General features: G+C 44.6%; 4 protein-coding genes across 5 annotated transcripts; 3 read left to right on the forward strand and 1 right to left on the reverse strand.

Moving 5' to 3' along the window:
- Positions 1-65: 65 nt before the first annotated feature.
- On the reverse strand, positions 66-1,884 carry LOC133954226 (lipopolysaccharide-induced tumor necrosis factor-alpha factor homolog). The gene is made up of 4 exons (XM_062388566.1): positions 1,724-1,884; positions 1,498-1,626; positions 445-619; positions 66-355 (listed from the first exon to the last, which is right to left on the reverse strand). The coding sequence occupies exons 1-4, from the start codon at positions 1,782-1,784 to the stop codon at positions 238-240; spliced, it is 483 nt and encodes a 160-aa protein (XP_062244550.1). The 5' UTR covers positions 1,785-1,884; the 3' UTR covers positions 66-237.
- Positions 1,885-2,670: 786 nt separating this feature from the next.
- Positions 2,671-7,659, forward strand: arpc1a (actin related protein 2/3 complex, subunit 1A). 2 transcript variants are annotated; one of them, XM_062388017.1, is made up of 11 exons: positions 2,671-2,978; positions 3,580-3,685; positions 3,853-3,957; positions 4,354-4,576; positions 4,683-4,790; positions 4,970-5,073; positions 5,191-5,299; positions 5,907-5,982; positions 6,071-6,264; positions 6,618-6,708; positions 6,830-7,659. In XM_062388017.1, exons 2-11 carry the CDS (start codon positions 3,622-3,624, stop codon positions 6,866-6,868), a joined length of 1,113 nt encoding a protein of 370 aa, XP_062244001.1. In that variant the 5' UTR covers positions 2,671-2,978; positions 3,580-3,621; the 3' UTR covers positions 6,869-7,659. The 2 variants fall into 2 exon arrangements, with proteins under 2 accessions (XP_062244001.1, XP_062244000.1); XM_062388016.1 differs by having other exon boundaries at positions 2,672-2,979; positions 3,597-3,685.
- Positions 7,660-8,926: 1,267 nt separating this feature from the next.
- Positions 8,927-14,066, forward strand: arpc1b (actin related protein 2/3 complex, subunit 1B). Its single transcript, XM_062388569.1, has 10 exons — positions 8,927-9,087; positions 9,588-9,701; positions 10,440-10,544; positions 11,036-11,258; positions 11,339-11,446; positions 11,646-11,882; positions 11,991-12,066; positions 12,582-12,781; positions 13,435-13,525; positions 13,645-14,066. The coding sequence occupies exons 2-10, from the start codon at positions 9,638-9,640 to the stop codon at positions 13,681-13,683; spliced, it is 1,143 nt and encodes a 380-aa protein (XP_062244553.1). The 5' UTR covers positions 8,927-9,087; positions 9,588-9,637; the 3' UTR covers positions 13,684-14,066.
- Positions 14,067-14,901: 835 nt separating this feature from the next.
- On the forward strand, positions 14,902-21,276 carry LOC133954504 (monocyte to macrophage differentiation factor 2-like). The gene is made up of 7 exons (XM_062388958.1): positions 14,902-15,268; positions 19,128-19,209; positions 19,419-19,579; positions 19,733-19,807; positions 19,906-20,007; positions 20,793-20,862; positions 20,961-21,276. The coding sequence occupies exons 1-7, from the start codon at positions 15,255-15,257 to the stop codon at positions 21,162-21,164; spliced, it is 708 nt and encodes a 235-aa protein (XP_062244942.1). The 5' UTR covers positions 14,902-15,254; the 3' UTR covers positions 21,165-21,276.
- Positions 21,277-27,122: the final 5,846 nt, after the last annotated feature.

Here is a 27,122-nt window from a genome sequence, read left to right on the forward strand (position 1 = left end):
GTTCAGAAGTTTTTTTATCCAATATGGTGATTTTTTAAAAGATAGAAACATGAGCTGATTTCCATAGAAAACATTTATTTGATTGGACTGTAACACAACATAAGTTAAAAACGTATAGATAAAATCTTCTAGATAAATTATGCATCGTTGTAAATATAAATTCATTTAAGTATCCACTTAATACACACTGTTAGTGACAGAAGTCTTGCTGAAAAAGTAGTGTGTGTGTGTGTGTGTTCAGCCACAGCATGTCCTCCTGTGAACGTGCAGAACCCGTCTACAGTGAGGACAAATGTGATAGACGTCCTTGAAGTGCTTCACAAAGAAAGGAATCAGGCAGCAACCGAGCACCAACCTGCGGGAGAGAATTCACACGTCACTGTGTGTCGGTGAGATGGATTCTGGGTAATTAGATTGCCTAGTTTTGAACGCGGCTCTTCTCACCCGCAAAACACAAACACAAGACACATGAGCCATGCATATCTCCCGACTTTGTAGTCGACCTGTGTGGTGACCTGAGTCCGACAGGAGTGACAACACGTCAGGCCCGGAGAGCGAAACAGTTCGTTCTCATAGCTCACGAACTTTGGCCTGGGGCTGCATGGATACAGACCGGATACTAGAGAGAAGACACCGGGGGACAAAAGGGAAAGTTACCTTAAAAAACACAAGTGTAAATCAGCATCTCCCACCTCTTCATTGAAGCTGCATGGTGTTTACACTGGATGACATATTCAAAACCGTTGTGTTGGAATCTCCACAGAGGAAGTTGTGTTTTCATCTGTGACAATTATGCAAAAACTACTCACACTGATTTCCATAAGTTTTGGAATTTCGGTCATGACCCAAGGAAGTACCAGTTACTTTATGGTGGGACTCCTGAAGTTTCTCTGCTTTTCAACTTTAGTCAGAGAATATTTCATTAATCTTTATGACAAATTTGTTAAAGTCGATGCAGATCCAACTTAAAATCCAGATCTTGTGGTTTTAAATGTGGTTTAATTTCACAAACTTACAGATATCAGTCCCTTCAAATATGCTGGATGTTTTTTATCAAGATGCATTCATTACTGCCTGGCAAATTGGTGAAAATTAGAACCACCCTCTCACAATGTTAAAGAAAGTAACTTCTAAGAATAATTCCTGGATCTTTGCCTCATCCTTGCACCAAGCTCCTTGTAAACCTGTTCTGCAAACAATGTTGAAAACATAACCTCAGAATAAAATCTACTCAGGTTGAAATGATTTCTGAATAAAAAATATGTTTGTTTTTCTAAACTACCACATCAAATGTAACCAGCAAAACTACCATTGTATATAAAGTGTAAATACTGACGACAGCTCATAGTCGACAAACTTCTTCACAATCAACACATCTCACTTATTATCGCAGAATATCAGCCCCTGAAGTCCAGGGGAAAAGTAAATCATGAAAGTGGAAAGACATCGAGGCGTCAATATAATCAAAATGGAGGCCGAGTGTAAGCGAGCAGGTACCCGGCAGAGGTAGATGAGATTGAGTGGAGATGCCATCAGAAGCGAAGGAGAAGGAGGGAGGAGGAGGTGGAGGACTGAACGGTGAGTGGATGTGGTAAATCCTCACATCTTTACCCGTTTGACTTTCATCTGGAAATAAAAAGATAATGAAGTACTTGAGCTTTTACTGTGACCACATATTATTTCAGGCTCTGCAGAGCAAGCAGCATGGAGTGGGGGACTCTACCTTGTGGGAAGTAAGGTGGAGGTGAAGGAAAAGCCTCATCCACTTTCGATAATGACTCCATTCAGTGGGTGAGGTGATGTTCCACAGGAAAACAGGGGGTTTGGATGTTTGCAGCAGCAGCAGTTAATCTGCAGGCCGCCTGCCAGGTGCAGTTAATGAAATCTCCTCTGATTGGTTGAACAGCCTATTACCCAAAAGTCACCGGGAGGATGTTGTTTTCCAATGAGGCTCAGAGGAACGTTTACTTTTTAAATGTGCATCTAAATTCCACCAAACTGCTCCATTGATTGGATTTGTCTGCTCGTGTGTTTGTTCTATAACCTCACTAACTTTAAAAAGTTAGACAGGAAGTGGGCTCTGTTCATTAACAAAATAATGATTATCTCTATCTGCCATTATGACTGTTCCTGGCTGACTCTATTGAAGTTCATCAGTTTTTACTCATTTAACATTCCCAAATGTAAAAACAAAAAATGTACTTCCATTTATAATGTCACCCTTTCAATCATTTAGAAATAGATTTGTTCAAAATAACCCAATGCAGATGGAAAAGGACGTTACATACTGGAGGAATCATTTGCATTTGTCAAAGCCTCCATTTAGAGAAAACGCTTAAAGTTAACATTTAACACTATCCTTCTATCCGTCAATCTATCTATCTATGCTTCTATCCTTCTATCTATCCTTCTATCCGTCTATCAATCTATCTGTCTATCTATCTATCTGGCCATCTATCCATCTATCTATCTATCTATATATCTGTCTATCCGTATATCAATCGATCTGTCTATCTATCTTTCTATACGTCTATCTATCTATCTATCTATCTGTCCCTCTCTCCATCTCTCCCTCCCTCTTTTTTTCCACTAGATGGCGGTATTTTGTACCCGGCTCCCCTCCCCGCCCTTGCTGCTTCCACCGCTGGGGGCGCTCTTTCCCCCTCGTCGCGGTGGGAGGACTCAGGCGGATGCTCAGTTGAATGTAGCAGCTAGCTTGATGATGCTAAGCTAGCTGTCAGCCAGGCATCCACGGGTTTCGCTGCCGACTTTTAGCCGCCGGATGCTCCGGGTCGTGTCCCGCTGGCCTTCTTGACATTCCCTCCTCAACACTCCCGGACGAATTCGTGTCGACTGACCAGAGTCCGCGAATTCAGGTCCAGCCCCGACCTAACCTTCTTCCCCCCCAAACACACACACCGCTAGCGTCGCTTAGCTCGCCGGGCTAACGAGACCGACACCCGGGGTCTGAGGAGAGAGGTGAGTTAGCACAGCGGCTAGCGGAATGTCGCTCCCCCCGGACAGTGAATGCATCTGCTCGGGGGGAGAAACCCCCGGGACTGGTGCGGAGGATTTGGGGCCTTTTGGGTTTAAAATGTGGGCGATAGTGAATCTATATTCGGCTTCCAGGCCTCGTTGACACCGGTGAATCGCAAGCTAGCAATTAGATTAACCTGCTAGCGGCGTTAGGGATGCATTTCCCGGTGGGATCGAACATATGACGCCTTTAAAAACATGTCACGTCCCCATTAGCTGCTGGCTAAGTCCATCTCCATCTATACGAGTGGTTAACAGGTTAAAACCGGTGAAAGTCATCTCGCTCATGCTAACTGGGGGATATCCTCTGAGCTAACAGTAGCGAGAAGCGTCGGGATTCTGGGTGTTTTCCCCGGGTTTTGCAGCAAAGTTAATATCTAACTTGTTGTTCAGTATAACCAGTGGAGCAGGTGTTTTTTATGGTCGTTTACTGGTTTATGTGGGAATTTAACGCCGATGGAGCCAAAATTCAGCAGATGTTCAGCTGCAGGAGCCGGTTTGTTGGTCGCTTGTTGTTTAAACTCGACTTCTTTTTGTGTTATTGCTGTGTGACTGGTCAGACTTGGAGGGCCACACCCAGACAAGATGTCCCTGCATCAGTTCCTGTTGGAGCCCATCACCTGCCACGCGTGGAACCACGACAGGACACGTAAGACTCAAGAGTGTCAAGTCATTTTGTAACCCTGAGTCATTCATAATTACACGTTCATAATTGATCTGATATAAGTAGAGGAGTCATTTGATTTCAGGCTGTGGCAGTTTTGTTTCGTTGCTCCTACTCAGTCTCATCCTTTGTGTTTCACCGTGTTTTTGCAGAACTTGCCATCAGTCCCAATAACCACGAAGTTCACATCTACAAGAAGAGCGGCAACCAGTGGGTCAAGACCCACGAGCTGAAGGAGCACAATGGACACATAACAGGTTTGTAATTTGACTCCTGTGACAGGCAGGTTCCAAACAAAGTATCTGCAGGTGACCCGGGTCGGTGTCAGTCTTTGTCTGTGATCGTGTGAAAAAACTCACAAGTGGAAAAGAGCTTTTAACACAACAAGCTGACACACATTTGATAAACACACGATCTGTAAAGGGGAAAAATCCATCTGGAGCTTTGCAATAGTCAGTCACTTACATTTAAGTTATTAATTGATTTGCTGATATTTACTCAGATTACTCGAATTATTCATCCGTCTTTTAAATGTCAGAATATCGTAAATATCGTTGCTTTAAGCGAATTGTTGATTATCAAAAAAGTTGCTTTTAAGCCTTAAATAACACATCATCTCTTTGTTTATATTCCTTCTTCTCCCGTCCGTGTAGGCATCGACTGGGCTCCCAAAAGTGACCGTATAGTGACGTGTGGCGCCGACCGGAACGCCTACGTGTGGTCCCAGAAGGAGGGCGTGTGGAAGCCCACGCTGGTCATCCTCAGGATCAACCGAGCCGCCACCTTCGTCAAGTGGTCTCCACTGGAGAACAAGTTTGCAGTCGGCAGTGGAGCTCGACTCATCTCCGTCTGCTACTTTGAGTCTGAGAACGACTGGTGAGTCCTGCACGGTTAATATAATGTTGACCCTTTCTGAAATGTGTCTCGTGAAACTGAAGACAACAGCAGAGACGAGTACGTAACGACTCTCCCTGTGCCTCAGGTGGGTGAGCAAGCACATCAAGAAGCCAGTCCGCTCCACCGTCCTCAGTCTGGACTGGCATCCCAACAACGTGCTGCTGGCGGCTGGCTCCTGTGACTTCAAATGCAGGTAAAAGTCCCAAGCAATAATAATAATAATGAGTGTTGCAAAAATAAAAATTCTAACAGGGACAAGAGTAGAAGATTAAATGATCGACAACCTGTCAACATCCTCTCGCCCTACTTTTCTTTCCGTTCTTTTATTCTGTTCTTTCTCCCTCCCTCCCTCCCTCCCTCTCTGGCCTCCAGGGTGTTCTCAGCCTACATTAAGGAGGTGGAGGAGAAACCAGGCCCCACACCCTGGGGCAGCAAGATGCCATTTGGGGCTGTGCTAGCAGAATTTGGAGGAGCGGGTCTGTATCTCCTCATTTCTATTTGCTACAGTAAAAATCCTCTTTTTGCGTTTCACTCAGTTTTTCTTTGAACTAAACTCTATATGGGTTTTGGTTTATGTGTGTTGTGTTTGTTAGGTGGAGGAGGTTGGGTCCACTCTGTCTCTTTCTCTGCATCTGGTAACCGCCTGGCCTGGGTCAGCCATGACAGCACTGTCACTGTGGTGGACAGCTCCAAGACTGCCAGGTATTGCCGGACACAGAGGGGTCTCAGTTAAAGACACTTTACATTTTCCAAATTAACTACTAAAGTTAATTGCAGATATAATTTATTAATTTCATAATTTTTTTTCTAGGCACATATGGTAAAATAGAAACTGTGAGGATTCAATTTTCAGATGCCTGTAGATTTACTCTCTTTATCTTTCCACACATATATCCGTGTTTTCAGGGTAAAGTAAACTCAAATGACTCTCCTTGAATAATTAATATGAGAATTTTAAAATGAGTTACGCCCGGACAGAGAGTTTGTGGTTTTCAAGGCGACTAAAAACAGGAAAGGAGATAAAGTGTTGTTAAATATATTGGCCACTGAACATAAACAGTGATGTCAGATTCCTCATGGTGCCAATAGGTTGAGTGAGGTGGATTTAACCAGATCCATGGTTAGACTCATAATAACAGGCTGTCAACAAATTGCAGGTGACTTAAGGGGGATGTGTGTGTTCTGACTGGTAACCTGCACAGGCTGCCACAGTTTGAAACAAATCACAAAATCAATGTGGACTTTCTTGTGTATTTGTTGGAAGTATTGTTGCCTGTGAAATCCTGAATCTCTGTGTGTTTGTGTTTAGTCCTTCACAGATGAAGACGGAGTTCCTCCCTCTCCTCAGTGTCCTTTTTATCTCAGAGAACAGTCTAGTAGCAGCGGTAAGAAAAAACCTATAAGTGTCGTTGATGCATTTCCATACTCCAATGTGAGGAAAAAGCATTTAAACTGTGTTGTGTGTCTGCCCAGGGCCACGACTGCTGCCCCATGCTGTTCCGCTGCGACGACGGTGGAACGCTGACGTTCGTGTCGAAGCTGGACCTCCCGAAGCAGAGCATCCAGAGGAACATCTCTGCCATGGAGCGCTTCAGGAACATGGACAAAAGAGCCACCACCGAGGACCGCAACACCGCCCTGGACACACTGCACCAGAACAGCATCACGTAGGTCCCACAGCACAGAGACCCACTGCAGGAACTCATTCAATGTCATTGATTTAGATTCTATCACAACACAATAAAAGGGGTGTTACCCTTGAAAGTGTAATTCATCCCTCTGAGATCTTCAGCTGCACCACAGCTCCTGTTCTTCTACGTCAAACCATGTTGTTAGAATTCAGTCACTTTTGATGCCACAAGTTTTTGTTGTCACTGTGTCTTTTGTTTGTGTTTTCACTTTGTCCCTGACATCACACTCTCGGTAGTTTCCCTGAACTGCATCACGATGACGACTTTCAGTTTCATCACCTCTCTTCCTTTTCAAGTGTCTGTATTTAATCTGTGTGTTTGTTCCTCAGCCAAGTGTCTATCTATGAAGGAGACAAAAGGGATTGTCGCAAGTTCTGCACCACAGGCATCGATGGAGCGATGACTATTTGGGATTTCAAGGTAAACACACGCATTCGCACACAGACACACACACACACACAGACACCCACGGCCCTTCTTTAGATCTTTATTTTCCCAGCTCCCTCGGCTCTAATGTGTTATTCTGCTTTCATCTCCACAGAGTCTAGAAGCTTCTATCCAGGGTCTCCGCATCATGTGAAGAAATCTTGTGAATGAATGAAGAAACGCCGCAGCCTCACGTGTCGCCCCCCCCCCCCCTTCCTCGCCCTAACCCCTCCCTCCCTCCCTCCCTCCCTCCTCTCCCCCCTCCACTCCTGCGACGCAGCCAGTAACGTACATAACTGACCACCTAATCTCGAGTGTCTGCTGAAGCACTGATCAGACCACAACACACTGGTGGGTGTGTTCTAACACACACACAAACACACACACTAAAATACACAACCACACATACACTACACACACTGAGCTGACGTGTGTGGCATCACTGTTCATTTTTTGTTTGTTTGTTTTTTAAATGAAGGTTAACCAGGTGTCAAAGTGGGACGCTCCTCTGACACGTATTAAGCGTGACGTGAAACTGTGTGTTTTTATGTTCTCTAACCTCCTGTACCAAAAGTTTGAGCACTAAAAAGTGTATTTTATCCAAAAATCAGACTGTATTTCACCTCAGATCAACCTCAACATGATCTCACAGCATCAGCACTCGGGGGGGCAAATCACAGGAAGCGACTGTTTACTTCCTGCAGCACCGTGAGTCACTGCTCGGACCGGGACCTGGCTCTTGATAGGGTGAGGTCATGTTGCTGGTTGGCTGCAGAGCGCTGTACAGGATCTGATGGTGGAGAGAGAGAAAGCAGCGGTCTGTCACGGCTGCTCAGCACTTGACTCTAAAGCTACTTCACTAAAAACCACGTGAGATGGAGGATTTCTATGTAACTGATCATGAGGTAGACATAAAATAAAGATGAATACATTTACAGTACACAACTCACCTGACTGCTCTCTTCCTTTGTCTCTGCCTCTCTGGCCTGGTGGGTGGTCAGCGGGGAACACTCCCACTTCTTCTAAACAAAGTTGTTTACAGTCTGAAAAAAATTACTGTTTGGGGTTGAAAAGTGTTTTTTTAAACATTGAAAAATTTGCAAAAACAATTTAGAGTTTATCCTTTGCTCTGTTTACATAAGGTTTTACCAGGTTGAGGTCTTCCACATTCCACAGGCCTTTGCACGTTGCTGTCGATGAGCAGAAAAACCTGAAAGCAGCAGCAGGAATCTGAGCGCTGTCGGCTGTGTGCTCATGTCTGGGCCCAGTACAAACAAAACTGAATAGACTTTGACTCCCTGGTTCTACAAGTGGTTAAAAAACCCTCCAAAGAATTTGAGTGAATAATCACAGTGGCTTAATATGCACCTAGGAGGAAGGTGGAGAGGAAACTGTTTCTCTATTTAAGAATGTTCATTTCACTATTATAAACTTTTTAAAACAATAAAAACCTAGAGAAGAATAACACAAATGAGCAAACTAGGTCAACCAGAGGCAACATAAAATACAAAGAGTGTTATTTGATCCTCTCACATCCATTGTCACTCCTTTTATTAACTCCTGAGAGAATGAGCCTTGTACAGACGTCAATTCAATATTTCATTTTTATGATCTAGTTTTTAAGGTTTTCACTGACAGCCACTTGTGTGATCCACCTCTCAACCCTGCCTGGAAATAAGGAGTAAAGTAAAAGTGCTTTGACTTCAAAAAGCGGAAAAACAGGAGGAATCTCTCAGTTCAGTCAAGTCAACTCCTTTTCTCTCCTCCTCCTGAAGCTGTCACGCCTCCTCTGCTCCTCTCCCCTCCCCTCCCCTTTTCCTTGTTCCGCTTTCTCTCTACAGAAGTGACCACCTCCCTCCCCTTTTTCTTTATGTCTTTCATGGTTCATAACCAACCCCCCCCCCCCCCCCCCCCTCCTCAGTTTCTACCACCTCCTCCTTTTTTCTTTTATGCAGAACCTTGTTCTGTGCTCTGGCTCCACCCTCACTAGTTCCACTCCAGACAAAACTTATCTCCTCCTCCCTAGTTCCTTTAAAGAATATAACTTTTAATCCACACCTCTCACATTCTAAGTGTGTTACACCCGTGATCTTTATTCTCCCCGCCTGCATCAACTTCTTCTCTGTCAGCCCCCCCCCCCCTCTCAAAGCTTCACTGTGCCCTCCTCCACTTCCCCCTCTGACCTCTCCTCCCTCTCTGCAGCTCCTCTCCTCTTCCTGAGCTCACTCTGTCGTTGGCGTTCGCGTTGACTGGCCAGAGTCCGCGAGCTGATCTCCCTCGTCTCTCTCTCTCTCTCTCTCTCTCTCTCCCTCTCTCTCTGTCTCTGTCCATCTCTGCAGCTCTTTACCCATTCATCTCTGGGCTGCCCCCAGGGTAAGTAGCCGAGAAGATATTTAACAGTTGACTGAGTGTGTTTAGACATGCCACACTCACACACACAAAGACACACTCACACACAATTTGTAAGTCTAATGCATTACCAGGAATCAGTAGGAAGTGTTCAACAGGCGACTCTGCTGCCGCTCGCTCACGTTATCACATGAGATTAGTTTTCTTTTAAGTAACCGACTGTGATGGAGATGTTGGAATTCACTTCCTGGATGTGTAACTGTCGAGTGAGCTGGATGTGTGTGTGTGTGTGTGTGTGTGTGTGTGTGTGTGTGTCCCCTTTGACCTACACCTCTCGTGCTTCTGCAAGTCTGGATTTCATTAACACAACCCCGGTGAAATAAGATAAGTTTGTTTTCTGTGCCCTGGAAAGTTTAACAGTCAGCTCCGATGACGTCAACTAGTTTGAACCAACTCTGGACTAAATATGGCAAAACAAAGTTCCTCTTGTTTAAAAAAGATTTGTGTCACTTCTCTTTTTCCAGACAGTTCTGTGCACATCACTTCCTGGTCTGTTTCTAACACCTGATTGGCCATGGCGTACTACAGTTTCCTGCTGGAACCAATTAGCTGCCATGCCTGGAACAAGGATCGCACCCGTAAGTCGTTTCTCTTTCTCTCTGCTTTCTCACTTCAGCGGCTCAGCCTCCTCTTTCCTCCTCTTTCCTCCTCTTTCCTCCTCTTTCCTCCTCTCGCCTCCTCACAGCTTCAAACACAGACATCACGGAACATCTTGCTTCACCGAGTGTCTGCGCCAAAGCACAAATGCTGTAATAGACGGAGGGTTGTGATTGGCTCCCAGGTGGGAGAAGGTATTTCCTGTTTCCTGTAACAGTGAGCGTTTCTCTCTGAGAGGCTCTTGTGCTCCGTTAGCTGCAGGAAACCCCTTATTTGGCTGTTTTGATGAGCGCCTCTTTGGTTTCTGGGTGAAGCGGATGTAGCAGGCGGCTGTGGTCGAGTCACACAGTTGACGTTTCACTCAATTTGCAGGAACCACTGGGCCTGACTCATCTGCTGACTCAAAACCAGTGCAGAGTTTGCTTCAACATTATGGGGAAGGAAGATTTCAGATGTGGCACAATGTCTATTTAAAGAGACCCATGTGTTTGTGAGCTGCCTCCAGGCTGATACACACTGGGCTCCTCCTGCTCGTCTCTGTTCTCCTGCAGCCCGGTCAGCTGCTCCCTGTTCCCCTCCACTGAGCATCCCATAAAAGCCCGTCTCCTGTCAGTCGCCCAGTTCATTTCTTCTGTTTGTGTTGTTCTAATTCGCACAGTTTCGTTTGTTTCTCTGTGGTTGCACAAACTTGAACTCTGTCTTGTGTCTCTGTGCTGCAGAGATCGCCCTCTGCCCCAACAACCACGATGTCCACGTCTACAAGAAGGACGGGGCCACGTGGAAGAAGATCCACGAGCTGAAGGAGCATAACGGCCAAGTGACCGGTGAGTCATTTACTGGCATCACTTTTATAATTTGTGTCTGTCACTTTGGGTAGTTCTTTTATAGTGTATGTTCAAGTGTTCTTGTTTCTGATAAGTTTGGTTTCAATTCGTTTTTGATGCTATCTTCACTAATACAAAGTTGTGTATATTTCCTTTAAATCCTCCTTTGCTTAAAAGCTCAGCTCAAGTTTTGGAATTTTGATTTGAACTTTCATTTTGGAAAAGTCCTGAAAAAAATCTCTTTGTGGAATAAATAGATTCAGTCTAAGTACAGATAATATGAAACTACTTTCCAAAGACTGGAAACAGTGACACAGCTTCTCCGGCTCTTTCCAGCTGCACAGACCAGCGCAGATAAAGCTCACTAATAAACATGCTATATGCAAAAAGCCTGAGTTTTATGAGAGGCTGGTGCTCAAATGTTCAATGACTTCCATGTATATATATATATATATATATATATCTCAGTAAGCGTTTTGTTTCTCCTGCAGGAATCGACTGGGCTCCAGACAGTAACCGTATAGTGACCTGTGGAGCTGACCGGAACGCCTACGTGTGGTCCCTCAAGGAAGGCGCCTGGAAGCCCACCCTGGTCATCCTCAGGATCAACCGCGCCGCCCGCTGTGTGAAGTGGTCGCCCAAAGAGAACAAGTTTGCCGTGGGCAGCGGCTCCCGCCTCATCTCCATCTGTTACTTTGAGCAGGAGAATGACTGGTGAGGATGGGCTTCCTGTTCCTATAGCTCACGTAAAGAAGGCTGCAACAGGAGTTCATTGTCGTGTGATTCTCCTCCAGGTGGGTGTGTAAGCACATCAAGAAGCCCATCCGCTCCACCATCCTCAGTCTGGACTGGCATCCCAACAACGTGCTGCTGGCGGCTGGCTCCTGTGACTTCAAATGCAGGTAAAACCAGAGAAGTTGTAATGGGACAAGAGATAAAGAATCAATAATTGACTTGTGAAGTGTGTCTCTATGAACACAGGTAGCAGTGAATCAACAACTTTCCAGATAATGCAGAATAAACCTTTTATGAATCTAATAAGCCTCCCAGCCGTTAGTTTTAATGGTAACACTGGCTAACGTGGGCCCCTCTTGCCTGCAGGGTGTTCTCGGCCTACATCAAGGAGGTGGAGGAGAAGCCCGGCCCGACTCCCTGGGGCAGCAAGATGCCGTTCGGGGAGATGCTGCTGGAGTCCGGAGGCTCCGGAGCCGCTGATCAGAGTTCAGTGGGAGGCGGCGGCTGGGTGCACAGCGTCTGTTTCTCTCACTCCGGCAACCGCCTGGCCTGGACCTCCCACGACTCCACTGTGTCTGTGGCCGAGGGCGGCAAGACCGGAACGTAAGAGAGGGCGGGACAGCATACCTGTTTGTGTGTGTGTCTGTTTGTGTCAGTGTGTGTGTCTTAGTCAGTCTGTGTGCACTCTGACCTGTGTTACTTCATCCACAGGGTGAACAGTCTGCGCTCTGAGACACTTCCTCTCCTCTGTGTCACCTTCATTACTGAGAACAGCATCGTAGCAGCTGTGAGTGTTCACTACACACCCAGTATTTATTCTGAACACATTCATAATTGATAAAGTGTCACCCAGGAGAGCACATACCTCCACTAAGGCCCAACAGTCTCCTTACATTCAATCATGGATAAATAGATATCCGTCCTCTCGACATGCCTGATGATATTCATCAAGATCCGGGAGTTATTCCCTGTGAAAACTCTGACATTTTTACATTTTTTTAAATGCAACGTTTATGATCCATGCTAATTTTTGAATGGGTTAATTTTTGTCCGACGTCCAGCCCTTCCTCTAATTTTTAGGGAAATGTGTTTAGCACTTTTTCCGTTATCGTTCTGACAAACCAAGGGACAGTGTGAAAGCATCACCTCCTTGCAGAGTTACAATGAACAATTTGCAACACACACATTTAAACACAGACTCTTAATTAAAACAGTTACTCCTCCATTAAGTTAGGTAGTAAAATGACAAATGACCTGGTCTCTATGTGCGACTGATACTCTAGCTGCATTGTGTTCCTGCAGGGCCACGACTGTTACCCGGTGCTGTTCGTGTACGACGGGGCCAAAGGCAGCTTGACGTTCGGTGGGAAGCTGGACGTTCCCAAGGAGGCGGCCCAGAAGGGCATCAGCGCCAGGGAACGTTTCCAGAACCTGGACCGCCGGGCCTCCGAGACCCAGAGCACCGAGAAGAACCTGATCACGGTGCACAAGAACAGCATCAGGTCGGGAGAGGAAACAGATATCAGAGTGTGGACTGAAAGACTTGAATAGTGTGGGATGCACAGGGAGAGAGAGAGAGAGAGATGATATGTCTTATTTGCACTGAAATGGTGGAAAAACAATTATCAAGGTCTAAATATGAATCATATGAATTTATATGAAATGATAAGCGTTTGAAATACTTAAATGACAGGGATGTAGTGAAATGCTGCCAAACGTTTAGTTTTACGACATCTTGGTTTCCACATGTTCTCTCTTATAGGAACAAGGAAGCTAGAAATGTTTAATTATTATTTGAGGAACTCACACACACACACATTTTAAAAGTCACTGTCAGTGTAGGTTCCTGAAAGAATTCAACTGGCTTTTCAATCGTGGCAAAGCAAACCAGCACAAACAATAAAAGAAATACAATAGAAAGTCAATCTGTAGAAACTCAGTAAGAGAAAGAATAAAAGTTACAAGGAAATAAGAAAATTAAATATTGAATATAATGATCGGCTTTATCAGAATCAGAAAATAGACTCAAGCTGAATTCAAATGCATGATTAAAAAGGTACCACTTTAAATAAATGCATAATTATCATTATCCATGTTAAATTTATTTGCATTTTCATGTTTGTGCAGAGTTTGATTTTCTCAAACTGTATTGCAGCCAAATCTCGGTGCTGGACGGAGGACGGAACAAGTGCAGCAAGTTCTGCACCACCGGCATGGACGGAGGAATGAGCATCTGGGATGTGAAGGTAACACACACACACACGATGGATCCATTCAATCTCACCTTATATGTGTGTAATCCTGCAGACATGATGTTTTCACAGTTATAATACAGATAAAAAAAATGTTTTATTTCTTCTTTCAGACTCTGGAATCTGCGATGAAGAACTTGAAAATAGTTTAAACTGAAGTTTACACCAAACCACGCAACTTATAGTAGCTTCTGGATATATGAAGGAAAACCGCTGCCTTATCGCTCAAAGCTTCTCGGCCATATTTTAATCAGGTGTTTTTATATATAGAGGTTAAACGATCAGACTCGGGTCAAATTCCCCCCCCCCCCCCCCCCCGAAGCCCTTTGTGGAGCTTGTTGAAGTCAGACCTGTAAACGGAGGGACTGGCCGTGGGTCTGTGAACGGTACTTCACGAGTAAATCACAGACAGTCCAGTCTGAGCTCAGTGCTTGAAGCAGGAATTTTTATATTAATCAAGTTGAAATGCTGCAGTACTTGTTTAAAGCTTATGCTGGTCATAATACGCCTTTAATAAATGATTGTTACGATTCAACCAAGCTTTGTTCATTACAGGTGTGTGTGTGTGTGTGTGTGTGTGTGTGTGTGTGTGTGTGTGTGTGTGTGTGTTTGTGTGTGTTGATCAAGTTTTGCCACATTCAGTTTCATATTTTCATCTATATAATGGAATATAAATGAAAATGTCCATAAATGGGCCTTTTTAATATTATGTTTCAGCTTTGGTTTGAGTCAGTGGGTCACGTGATATGGAAGCTATTGAAAAACTATATCAGAAACACAAAAGAAACACAAATGAAAGTCGTGTTGTCTTGGGTCGCAAAAATATCTGATCTGAGGTATTAGAAATAATGATTTTTAAATGTAAATATTCATGTGAAATATCAGAAGCACCAAAAATTGAGTAGTAAGAGGTGTGTCATGTGTGGCTCGGGAATCAATACAATTTAGCATTTCATTGTCAGTGGGTCACGTGACATGGAAACCATATATATATTTTTTTTTTATTATTGATTTAAAATACATTTCAATACATTTCACATAAAAAACCGGTTCATCGTGAGCCGGACTCCTCCTCCCCCTGGAGGCTGCACCGGGAACTGCAAACCCACACACACACTGGTGCTCTCACCGGTGAGGGAGAAAGCGCTGCATTTAGAAACGGATGCGGCAGCTGCACTGATGGAAAACAACCTGCTCGCCGAGTCGTGATGAGAGAGAGGGAGGGAGGGGGGAGAGAGAGAGAAAGAAAGAGAAAGAGAAAGAGACAGAGAGAGACAGCAGCGGGACCACCACCACCACCACCGACCGTGCACGAGAACCGGCTCTTCCCCCCCACCCCACCCCACCCACAAACACACACACACACACACACCACCACCACCACCCGGACGCCCACACCTCCGGACCGGATCCTCTGGAGCAGCCGCTGGGTTCGGGGATGAATCCGTGTCCCGGTGCCTGAGATGCGGATCGGAAGACGACGTCTCCGGTGACACCGCGCTACCCGTCACGTTACATTCCGTTTCCCGTTCCGTTACCCGAGATGAGTCCGTTACCGCCGGAGCTGAAGTGATCAGATCGGTGATTTGCTCCGGACCGAACGGATCCAGGCTCCAGCCTCACACACAGACACACACACACACACACACACACAGGCAGACACACACACACACACACACACACCGTCCGTCTGCTGGCAAACTGTTGCTGATTTCCACTGTAAATGAATCTTGTAAGGTAGGTCCCGTTATTTCACGTAATTTACATCTATGATATTATTATTTTATAGTCGGGAATAAATGTAAATGTTCCTCATGTTGGTGCCTGGTAGTGATGCTGAGGAGGAGGAGGAGGAGGAGGAGGAGGAGGAGGAGGAGAGGGGTTTGGAAATGATGTCTTTATAAGAATAAGTCATCCCTTTTTCCAATGTGCATCTCATAACTACTGATGATTGGTCACATTGTTTAATATGATTTACCTTCGATGGTGATGTTATGTATTGTTAGAAATAAATAGAAATGTTCCTCGTGTTGATGCCTGGTAGTGATGAGGAGGAGGAGTAGGAGGAGGAGGAGGAGGAGGAAGAGGAGGAGGAGGAGGAAGGGGTTTAGAAATGGTCTTTATTTTATAACTACTGATGTAAATTAATCTTGTGAGGTAGGTCACATTATAGGTTATTGTTAGAAATAAATATAATTTTTTCTCATGTTGATGCCTGATGGTAACAATGATGCTGAGGTGTGTGGAATTATCTTAGAATATAAATCAACCTTTTATTCAGTGTGTCCAATAACTAGTTATTGCCGTCCATTGTTTATTTGCTTGACAAACAAATAAAAAAAAACACACACCTGCCACTTTCCTTCTCCTCCTCCTCCTTCTCCTCCTCCTCCTCCTCCTCCTCCTCCTTGTCATCGTCTTGGCTGTCTCTTCACGCCTCCTCTCTCATTGTGTATGTGCTCATCCTCCTCTGAGACACAGGAGGCCCCACAAACACACACTCTGTCCTCAGTGTCTGATAAGCCTCACTGGACACGTATGGAGGCACATGAGAAAGCCAGGTTGGGTCTCTGATGAGGCTGCCTTGAGACTCGAGAGGCCAGAACCATCATATTTCTTCTGTCACGCGATAATCAAGATTGTGGTTCTCTCATCTCTCAGAGACGACCACGCTGCACAAGATCCTTTTAAATCCACATGTTTGCCTCGGGCCCTCGAGCAACACGCCCCTCAGCTGAGACATAGACTCAGATATGGAACAATCATCTTGTGTGTAAAGTCTGACCGAGGCTGAAGCCAAATGGTTTTATGTAACCTGACATGAGCTGTCCTGCATGACAGCTTCTGAGTTTCTACACCTTTAGCCATAAATAAGAAGGCGGGAGGTTATTTTTTCATAATTTTTGCAGCTTTTTTGGCCTCTTCTTTAGAAACTTAAACAACACAAACCATAGATGATCAACAATAACCGTTGTTTGATGAAGAGTTACTGCTTTCGTGCAAATTTGATCATTTAAAAGACGTGTTTGAGGGATTGTACAAACTGTCCTCGGACTAAATTCATAATCAAAAAAGAGAAGAAGAACCATTGTTTCTGTTTGGTTTGAAGAGTTATTATTATTACTTTTTTATTTCATATCATTTGGCTTACAATTAGTACACTCAACATTTAGGAGGGGCCATTTTAGGGGTTCGGTATCTTGCCAAGGACACTTCGGCATGCAGATGGGGAAGGGTGGGGATTGAACCAGCGACCTTCTTGTTGGAGAACGACCACTCTACCCCCTAGGCCACACTGTTATTCTTGCTCCGGCGTGAAGGTTGTGGTTTTAAACTAAATGAGCAAAAAAAAAACAGTTGATAAGAAGCAAGTGGATCAAGTGTCTGTACATCACAATGCATCAGCAGGGTTTCGATAAATAGGGGAATCTCTTATAAGGTATAAGGCAACTGAGAGCTACAAACATTATTATCAAAATGTTTCTCCAGATTACTCTAAATGGTCATTTTTAATCTTCTGGCGTTGTGTTTTTGGTTTCGCTTCACGTTTTCTTAAGTACTTTCCCCCAGCGCCCACACGTGGACAAAGAGCAGTAACCCAGGCTGTAATATTAATTCATGCTGACCATTAAGTGAACTGGGGTCGTGCTCTTCAGGCTTCGATAAGACGACTGAGGCAGAGAGAGTTCCTTCTGTCCGGCCGGCTGCTGGCCGCTCTGTGCGAGCTGATGCTTCCACAGCTCTGCTCCCCTCTGGATCTCTGCCTGCTAATTATCAGCCAGCTTGATAAAGTCATTAATGAACCGGCCAGGCCTGCTGGGCACTGGCACTGACACACACACCACAGACACAGCCAACCAGACGGCGGCGGCGGCGGCGGACACAGGGCGGGGGAGCCTCACATCGGGGACGGTGTGTTTCTGGGTTGGGTCACTTCGTATTATTAGCTCTGAATTAGTGTCACTTAAAAAAAAAACCATCTGCTTGAGGAACGAACACACGATGGAGCAGGAGGAGGAGGAGAAAGGAGAGGTGGATTCTGGGTCTTTTGTCCCCTCCTGTCCTGGATCTGTCCGTCCAGAATCACTGGTGTCCTGATCTACTGTAATGAAGAGACAGTTCATCACATAGAGATACAGCGTGCTTTGATTTAAGGCTAATTTAGCTGCTGATACTGAAACACCCGATTTTTCTAAATGCTAAAGGTGGAGAACATGTTAATTTTCCTCTATGAATTTGGCCTAGCAGAGTATCCCCATCCCCCCCCCCCCGTGATATGAGACACACATGCATGGCTCCATAGATGCATAATGTGGTTTGTTAACGATGGCTGAGACATCTTCAAGTTTTAAAAGCTAACTGACTGTGTTATGAATTTTTAATGGTGGTTTTCCCTCCCATGGAAGCCTCTGTGTCATTCTATCTCCCTGGAATCTTAGAACAATGTGTACTGGTGTGTGTGCGTTTGTGTGTGTGTGCGTGTGTATGTGTATTTGTGTGTGTGTGGGTGTCTCAGAGAGAGATAGAGACAGAGACATCACTAAATCTAGGTCTCTTATGAAATCTTGTTCTGCAAGATGCAGCATAAAAACAGGGAGGGGTTGTGGTTTGTGTGAGTGCACGTGTGCATGTGTGTGGGTGTGTGTGTGTGTGTCTACGTGCATGTGAGTGTGCGCACACGTGTCCATGTTTGTCTGCGTGGACGTCGTCTGCTGCCCTGCATGTTAATTGAATCATCGGGGAAGCAGGGAGGAGACGCAGCCGGGGGAACAGGAGGAGGAAGAGATGGAGGAGAAGAAGAAGAAGAGGGAAGAAAGATGAGAGAGGAGAGGACATCCCTGCTCGCTGGTTTCCATGACAACAGTGACATTAGTGACAGAGCGGCGCCTGTTTGTGTTTCTGAGGCGTGTTCATGTTCTCAAAAAAAGACACACAACAGAACATGCATGTATGTGCTTGTGTTCATGTGTGTGTGTGTGTGTGTGTGTGTGTGAACATGTGAGAGATCATCTGGAAAAAATCTGTGGTTCAGTCGGTACTCGGTTACCCACTGTTGCCAGGCAACAGCAGCCATGGCAACAAGTCGAAGCATGATCTAGTGTTGCTAAGCGAAGTGGGGGGGGGGGGGGGGGGGGATTATGAGCATCACTGAGAAACAAACTATGAAGATGTTTGACACGTTTCCACGACTTTAAGAAGAAACACATTGATACAAGGATTTGAAATGAAGAAGATGTCACATATTAATAAACATGTGTTGTTTGAAGGACGAGCGATTAATAACAAAGTAAAAGATTTATACTTTCTGTATTGTCAGCTCTGCTAGAAGGTTGATTTCATATGTTTTACTCTTATGTCAAAGATATTTCCACTTTCGGTTATTTGTTTGATTTACTGATCTGTTGTTTCTGAGCAAGGGAAGATTCTCGAGTGTGGTAACCAGAGACGTTTTGGTTTTTTGCTTTAATGTTTTTGCCCCAAAACAGAAAATGGATTATTGCTTTTCTTCCATGAGACTGATCGTCTACTTGTTGCAGCTCAGGAAGATGCTGTTGAATATTTAAATTCTCAATCTGTTGATTTGTGTCATTTCCAGGTTTATGAACAACCGTGTTCCTCCTAACAAGAGATACCAGCCCACAGAGTATGAGCACGCTGCCAACTGTGCTACGCATGCGGTGAGTGCACACACACACACACACACACACAGAACGATGAAATAACACACTCCAGGAAAGCAGGAGAAAAATCCAGATAAATGAGACACCATCAGGTTTATTTCACACCACACACACACACACACACACACACACACACACATCTCGAACATTGTGTATTCAGTATCGATTTCCGTCTCATGTCTCGTTTCTGTTGTGACTTCATGTAGTTATGGATAATCCCCAGCCTGCTGGGCAGCTCCCTGCTGCACCTCCATTCAGAGGACCAATGGGAGCGCATGTCGGCCTGGGTGTACGGGGCGGGGCTCACCTCGCTCTTCATCATCTCCACCCTGTTCCACACGGTGGCCTGGAAGAAGAGCCACTTACGGTACAAACACACACACGTTTAGCTTTTCCAGAATCTGGTGTTTTTCTGTGGAGATTGAAAAAATAATTTTTGGAAACCGTCCCTGGAACGAATCCCTGCCTCCCACACTGACGCTGCATGTATGAACAGAGGCTTCTTGGTTTCTCTCTGCAGGTCCGTGGAGCACTGCTTCCACATGTGTGACAGGATGGTGATCTACTTCTTCATCGCTGCCTCCTACGCCCCATGGTAAACAGCTCAGCCTGTCGTTCACGTGTGTCTCTGGAGGTGTGGACAGTGTTCCTGTGAATGTATTCTATATTTGTGTTTTTCTGTTTCGCGACCAGGCTGAACCTGAGGGAGCTGGGTCCTTGGGCGTGCCACATGCGCTGGTTGGTGTGGGTCATGGCCTCGTTTGGTACCACCTACGTCTTCTTCTTCCATGAGAGGTCGGCTCATACATCCAAACATTTACTCAAATCTGATTTACTGTGATAACGTGATAAAACAATCTCAACTCCAAGGTCCATTTACTAGTTTTTCCATCACATGCTTAGGTGTTCCTCCCTATACAACAATGTCTTTCTACCAGAATGAAAATCTTTAAACCCGTCTGCGCAGAGACAGTTAAAATATGTGCAACAAGAGAACAGAGATTAAATTAAGCTTCAATTTAAGTTAAAGCACTTAGTTTTCTTCTGCACCTCTTCATGAAGCCACTTATAATTTAAAATATTTTTGAACTGGTTTCTTTATACTTTGCAGTATTGATATACTGGCCTGAAGGAGAGAGTGAGAATGAGAGTATCCTGTCTTTTATTTTTGAAGAAACAGGAAATTCGTTTTTTGTTGTGGCTGCACAGTTAAATGATTGTGAACATGTCGTCTTCAAAAAGTTGCCTCTTGCATTGGGGCATGGATCCCGTGTGAGTGACAGTCAGTACCGTCCAATGGGTGCAGGTCGTAGGTGTAGGTGGGCGTGCAGCGTCCCAGAGCTCTCAGTCAGGCTCCGCCTCCCTCTCTTCCAAATATGGTTACCTCCGGTTTCTTTTAAAAACAAGATGGCGCTGTATGAAATGACCAACTCTTACCACCCTGGTGCCCCCTTGAGATAAGACCCACATCTCAGAGAGTCGTATAAGATGGATCTCTGAGCTGAGATTATTTTATCACTCACACTGTTGTCGTGGTCGAGATTGAACAGCCGTGCTCACCCCCCCCCCCTCTGAATCAGGTACAAGATCATGGAGTTGATCTGCTACACGGTGATGGGTGTTTTTCCAGCCCTGGTCATCCTCTCAATGGTGAGTCCCCTCCTTCCAGCCTCTCCTGTACATGTGTGGTTTTAACACGTCTCCTCTGTAATATCTGCGAAACCATTAAACTTCCTGTCTCTTCGCAGCCGGAGCAGTCGGGCCTGTGGGAGCTTCTGGTGGGCGGAGCCTGCTACTGTCTGGGGATGATCTTCTTCAAAAGCGACGGCATTGTCCCGTTCGCTCACGCCATCTGGCACCTGTTTGTAGCTATGGGAGCCGCCGTACACTACTACGCCATCTGGAGGTACCTCTATGCCCAGCCGCCCAATCAGGTTCAGACCTCCAGATGACATCAGCAGTGACCTCACGGGGGGCAGCTCCTGTGTTTGCGCGACAACACTGAGATGACGGGAGCTGTGTTCAGATTCAGGGGTTGCCTCGCTGGGAGGATAGATGCGCGACCATGTGCCTCCTCCGCCCCCCCCCCCCCCCCCCCCCCAAAAAAAATAATACAGTCTAACCTCACACAGACCAAAACTGATGCTGCGTTCAAGTGCTCCTCGTGAACCCGTAGAGTCAAACATGCCCGTGTTCATCACTGGGAACTCACAGAAACCAGTGAAGAACAGTGATGACACTGGGCCGTGTTCGATGATTACATCCACATCACTTGAATTTACAGGCAACGCTCTGTTTACCATCATTACAGACTTTTAACAAGGATGAATAGTGTAATGTACAACCGGCATCCATTATTTCCATTAGTGTTTGGTTTCAGATGCATTCTGCAGTATCAGTCAGAAGCAAGATAAATAATGTGAATGTTTTATTAATGCAAATCCCTTAAAATCCTTTTAAGTTTTATTGATGGGTTCTGCTGGATTTGCAGAAACGTGCTACCGCCTTATATTTTGGGTGATGATGTTATTTTAAGATTCTTTTTTAGGAGAATCTCAGCTGCCAATCAACATTCAAATTTATTCATAACGATTTTAAAAAGCCCTGACAAGCATTTGCAGATATTCCTGCGAGGCCACCTATTAGCCGACAACTTTCCGCCAATCAGAGAGTCAGGCCAAACTTAATTTAGCCTGTGAGACGATTCTTAGGGCAAAAGTGCTCAGACAAAATGTCCTCTTACTTTGAAAGATCGTCGCTCTTAGTGCAAAATAGAAAATCAATCCAGTGTTTGTGGATTGTGACCGCTGAGAGGACGGAGGTGTTTACAGAGATTCAGGGAATAAATCATCCCCAGTGGAAATTAAGACCTTGCATGGATTGCACCCTGAACTGGTTTAGTGACTGATGACCACCTGAAGCCAAACACCTCGCACTTATGATGTGACATTTCCTGACTTTATGAGGGGAAGAGGAAATTTGAACGCACCATTATGCCATTGACCGGCATGCGATAGATTGTAGGACACCGAGAGTCGCAGACACCAGTTTGACCAGTAAGAAGGCTGCGTTTGGAAGAAGGAGCCTCTGAAACCAGCCCCGTCAGCCCGCTGAGATGAGTCGGCTCTTCCAGGGAGGCTAGCCTGTAAACTGAGACACAGCTCAATTCATTTCAATCCTAATTTAAAGTGTTTTTTTTGCAGGAATTCAGTTTCATTCCAACGATCAGGGGTTCGATTGCTATTCTTGAAGATTTCTCTCTTTTAGGTGCGTGTCCATGTTCAGGAGCTGAATCCGGGGACATCGACTTATTATCAAGAGAACGACAGTGTTTACAATGAACTGACTCGGCTATCGTGATTATTTAAAAGTATTATCATCGTCACAGACAGAAGGTTTTATTAGGTGTTTCTATTTAAGAGGTCGCAACGTCAGTAATTAACTATTCCAATTCAGAGCTCTAGATTGTATTATTACTGTTATTGTTATTAGTCGTGCTTTCTACACTCTAGTACACAATTTGGTTTTAACAGCAGTTGCTTCAGTCTGTGATTTACTGTGATGTCCGGATCAAGCATGACACTAGAATGCATTTATTTTATGTTGACTGATGTTCATGGTGTCAGTCTGGAGGACTTTACCCGTGACCAAGTTCTATTTAGTCGATTTTTTTCTAGAATATTTACTGAATTCTAATAGTTTACTGTTGTTGATTAGGTTTAGTGAGTGAAGATGTCACCGGTACTAACTATAACAGTATATATTTATCAATGAGGTAGAGTATATGTTGACTTCATCCATATTTTATTCTGACGTACTTAGCGGAATATCTTTGTCATCGCCATCTTGAATGACCCGTCTGTCAAAGCTCCGTGGTCAAAGCTCCGGGGGGGCCACCGCTCGTCTGACTCAGCACTGCCAGAAGACTCGCCCACTGCCGCAACCGATAGCACACGACTTCCATATATGTCTCACACTTGAAAGGAAACTCAAGCTATAGTATTGTTGAACAATCCGGCCCAATAGGCATCTCAGGTGTGTGTGTGTGTGCATGTGTGTGTGTGTGTGTTCGTATGTATCCTATACTATCTGACTCAATCCAGAGCCGATAATCGGCTGAGTCTATGTTTACACGTGAACACATGTACTTTGAACACGTTAAAAACATAAAGAGGACATTTGAATATGTATGTGTTCTCATGGTGTTAAAGTGTCTGTGGTGGCACATGATCTATTGGACAGGGGTTGTATGGTGTGAAACATGTGGCTAAAGGACCAAAAGGTCAAACCGTCTCATATTTAAAACCTCAGCTTGTGTTTGACATAGTTCTGCTCCTGTCCGTCTCTCAGGATCTGGATCATTTGGGCTCAAAAGCCTGTGAAGCCACATCCAACCACCGGTAGAGCTGCTGTGGGTGTTCGGGCTCTGACTGCTGTGGTAACTAATTATCAATGAGTTGCCCAATATGCGGCAGCAGCCTCTACACATGAGTCAAATTTGTACAGTAACCAAACAGGAAGAAGCTTTAAAGGTGCAGGGTGGACACTTCAGTGGCTGCTAGTGGTTGAATTGTAGATTACACCTCTAGATGATATATGAAGAAAGATGAAGTTACAGCTCCCAAAGGTGGTTTGGTCGCCTCCTGGTGGCTGGCTGCAGTATTGGTCATAAACCCCACCTCCTCCATGTGAATGGATAGGACATGGACCAAACGAAAGAGTTAAAGTACACGTCAAACACTTGTATGTATTGTCACACAGATGTTCAAGTGATAATTCTTTCAGTGAGTAGTTTTAATTTGTCATTTGATGCTATAAGGACGGGCTCCAGATCCTTATCGCTGCTGCAGAATCGTATTTGTTTGTTATCGGAGGTGTTGGCTTCTTTCCTGGACGGTGGGAGGAAGTGGAGACGCGTCGTCCATCTTTACAGTCAGTGAATGCAACCAACTGCCCCTCACCTCACCTTCCCCTCCCAGGCATTAGAACCTGCCCCTTCAAAAGGCCTCTAGAGCAAGGATGGGGTTTGTCCAATATGGGACACTATAGGAACTTGGCGGGCAACATGGTGGAGGAGGAGCCGCTCTGTGGATATGAAGGGGTTTTGTAGTTTCAAGTGATTTAATAAAAACAAAACGATGAATCCAAATAAATCCTTCACACTGGACCAGTAAGGTCTTGATAAATCAACACAAACCCGTTGCATATGATGGCAGAAACATATGTTCATTATAGTAAATAGAAGTAGAAACTTATTTTCACCAAAGCTTCAAAACTGCATCAGATGTTACTGCAAAAAATACCATTGTGGTCGACACTCACCGGATCTTTTTTTTATATATATATGAATATATGGAAGTTTTCCTTTTCAGACGTCTCCCACAGGAGCCGTGTGTGTGTGAGCGGAAATATCCAAGTCAGCTGAACTTGACATTAAACGGAGTCAAAGTGTTTGTTCTGTCTAATTGAGTTGATGTAGAACGGATTAAGAGCCGAACCTGGCGGACAAGAGGCAACATTACAGTATCACAAATACACTACTTTGTATATTACTGTTCAACAACAGTTTTTGATGTCACACATTGATCCTACACAACTCAGCCATATGCTACAGTCATTCAGGAGAAACTGCTTTAGTTTACAAGGTTAAGCGGCCATTTAAAAAAATGTCTGCATCCAGACTGTGATTCAATACATAACCAAACACTTACAATTCCCCCCTCGTGCCAAGGTCACACTTTACAAACTTTAAAGATATTTCATGTAACTTGCAAAGGGACAAACTGAGAAAAAATGAAACGTCCGTGGCAAAGGTTGCTTATAACGTGATTATTAATCCTGTGGCTGTTGTACAACTCATATTGAACACACCTGCACATTGTTAATAAAAGAAAACCCTTTGCTGGAAGATTCTGAACTGCCACTCAACGTTCATTCCTCAAAACAAAATAAAACATTTACATCTTAACCAGCACAAGCTCACAAGCTCGATGACAAAATGTAAAAAATCATGTTATAACAACTGAAAACACCAAGATTCCACTGTTATCATCAATGTCTTCTTTTATCATCACAATATCTTTGAGATATTTGACCAATAAACACAGTTGAGTGAACACATATCTTTGTATACTCAAACAGCAAGTTGTTGTTTTTCGAGCCCCCCCGCTCAGTTTGAACTGAACCTCTCCTTTTATTCTACATTTAAAGAGCATCTTTGAGTATTGTTACTCTCTGTGTTTACTTGAGCCTCCGAGACAAACCTAACGATGGAGACTACAGATCCACGGACGGGTTTGTCCACTCGGAGGTGAAGTATCTGAGGGTTTGACGCGTGTCTGTCTCGTCCATGTGTCTCGTTAGGACATGCGGCGCCCCACCTGACTTTGTATAGAGCTCCCATGGTTTTAGAAAGCCTCCATGACGCCTTCATGGACCCTCTGTACATTGTTTCCAGACGCTCTGTGATTGTGGCTCTGTTCTCAGTGCTGCTGGTATTTTCTTTCTCTGGTCCAACACGACTCATTCTATGAGCAGACATTCCATTGTCTCTTCTTTCTCCTTCACTTGGGTTGTTGTGTCCGTGGTGCTTTTTGTGCTGTGATAACAACCATACGATGCCAACAATGCTTTTATCTTTTCTATTTCTCTTATAATAAAAAAAAGCTTTTTTCATGCAATGTGTATTCCAAGACTCGACATTTCTTTTTTACACCTTTTCAAACACATCATGAGCTTTATATTTGTTCATGTCGTGAAATATAATGTTGTGAAATACTTGAAAGCTATTTTGGACAGTGTACAATACACACAGTTAAGAGTGCAGTCTGCAGATGTATCTAGCAGCCAGCTATAGCTTTTCATAGGTCAGGTGATAGGTGATAACCCCTGTTTATAAAAGAAGCTATAGAGTGTCACTACTTCATTTATGAAGCATTATTTGGATGATGTTACACTGCAATCATAATTGTGAGAAAATGGGAAATAATAAAGGAAAACAAAAAACATTTATAAATCTCATAAAAAAAGTATGGTTTTACCCATTCTTTGTGTGAATCTAGAAATTATTGATTTATCCAGATTCTTAGCAAAGAGCCAGAATAACAACTTGAGCCTTTTATTGATGGAAAAACAAAACTGACTTCTATTGGGTATATCGTGGACTGTCGCAGTTTCCCCATAAGATTACATTGTAGTCACTGCTGCAGTGAGCGATCCAATGGAACGACCCCAAAGGTTTCTGTAAGTACCTTTCATGTACACACACACACATACACACACACACACATATATGTATAAACATAGGGCTAACATGTCGCTGTTTGGGATGAGCTGGGCAGACGGTGAAGGGAAAGCAACCTGCCAGTGGAAACTTCTGCAACAATGTCAGGACTTGTTTTTATTCATGAGCTATTAAATCATGTGAATATAATTACAAACTTGTGGTGCACGTGGACATTTTGTGGACTCTACCTGACGCCCCTTTACATCGTAGCCACTGCCACCATGATGTGGAGGAGACATCTACTGGACTAATCCCAGTACCATTTATCTAAAACACACACGTGGTCAGTAGTTAATAGGTGAATTTACATTTTTCAGTGAACTATCCCTTTAAGCCCAATTAGACAAATTGTGTTGTCTTTACAAAATAGTGTGATTGATTGATAGATAATCTACACTTTATTACATCCTGTTAGTGCAGTGAGGGAATACACAGTGCACATTCCAACACGACCTGTCCTCGTGCAGCTGCTCGTGCTCGTGTTGTCGGGAGTTGTGCGTCGAGACACCTCCAGGGCAGCGCCTCCCTGCAGTTCCCCTCGGCGTCCACCAGGCGGAGTCGTCTCGGGTACCAGAGGCAGGTGCGCCGAGGTGAAGCGGACGCGGGGGGAGCTCGGGTGTTTCCG

Source organism: Platichthys flesus, chromosome 5 (genome assembly GCF_949316205.1).
Source record: "Platichthys flesus chromosome 5, fPlaFle2.1, whole genome shotgun sequence".
NCBI classification, from domain to species: domain Eukaryota; kingdom Metazoa; phylum Chordata; class Actinopteri; order Pleuronectiformes; family Pleuronectidae; genus Platichthys; species Platichthys flesus.

What these genes read in the sequence shown, in the direction of transcription:
- LOC133954504 (XM_062388958.1), top strand. An exon ending in TGGAAGAAGAGCCACTTACG is followed by an intron (nt 19,580 to 19,732) that starts GTACAAACACAC and finishes TTCTCTCTGCAG; the next exon opens with GTCCGTGGAGCACTGCTTCC. An exon ending in GCTGCCTCCTACGCCCCATG is followed by an intron (nt 19,808 to 19,905) that starts GTAAACAGCTCA and finishes TTTCGCGACCAG; the next exon opens with GCTGAACCTGAGGGAGCTGG.
- arpc1b (XM_062388569.1), top strand. Translation starts at nt 9,638, where the DNA reads ATGGCGTACTACAGTTTCCTGCTGGAACCAATTAGCTGCCATGCCTGG. An exon ending in TCCTGTGACTTCAAATGCAG is followed by an intron (nt 11,447 to 11,645) that starts GTAAAACCAGAG and finishes TCTTGCCTGCAG; the next exon opens with GGTGTTCTCGGCCTACATCA. An exon ending in TGAGCATCTGGGATGTGAAG is followed by an intron (nt 13,526 to 13,644) that starts GTAACACACACA and finishes TTCTTCTTTCAG; the next exon opens with ACTCTGGAATCTGCGATGAA.
- arpc1a (XM_062388017.1), top strand. Translation starts at nt 3,622, where the DNA reads ATGTCCCTGCATCAGTTCCTGTTGGAGCCCATCACCTGCCACGCGTGG. An exon ending in GTGGAACCACGACAGGACAC is followed by an intron (nt 3,686 to 3,852) that starts GTAAGACTCAAG and finishes GTGTTTTTGCAG; the next exon opens with AACTTGCCATCAGTCCCAAT. An exon ending in CTGCACCAGAACAGCATCAC is followed by an intron (nt 6,265 to 6,617) that starts GTAGGTCCCACA and finishes TTTGTTCCTCAG; the next exon opens with CCAAGTGTCTATCTATGAAG.
- LOC133954226 (XM_062388566.1), bottom strand. Translation starts at nt 1,784, where the DNA reads ATGGAGTCATTATCGAAAGTGGATGAGGCTTTTCCTTCACCTCCACCT. An exon ending in TCCACCTTACTTCCCACAAG is followed by an intron (nt 1,627 to 1,723) that starts GTAGAGTCCCCC and finishes TTTTATTTCCAG; the next exon opens with ATGAAAGTCAAACGGGTAAA. An exon ending in ATCTCATCTACCTCTGCCGG is followed by an intron (nt 620 to 1,497) that starts GTACCTGCTCGC and finishes TCTTCTCTCTAG; the next exon opens with TATCCGGTCTGTATCCATGC.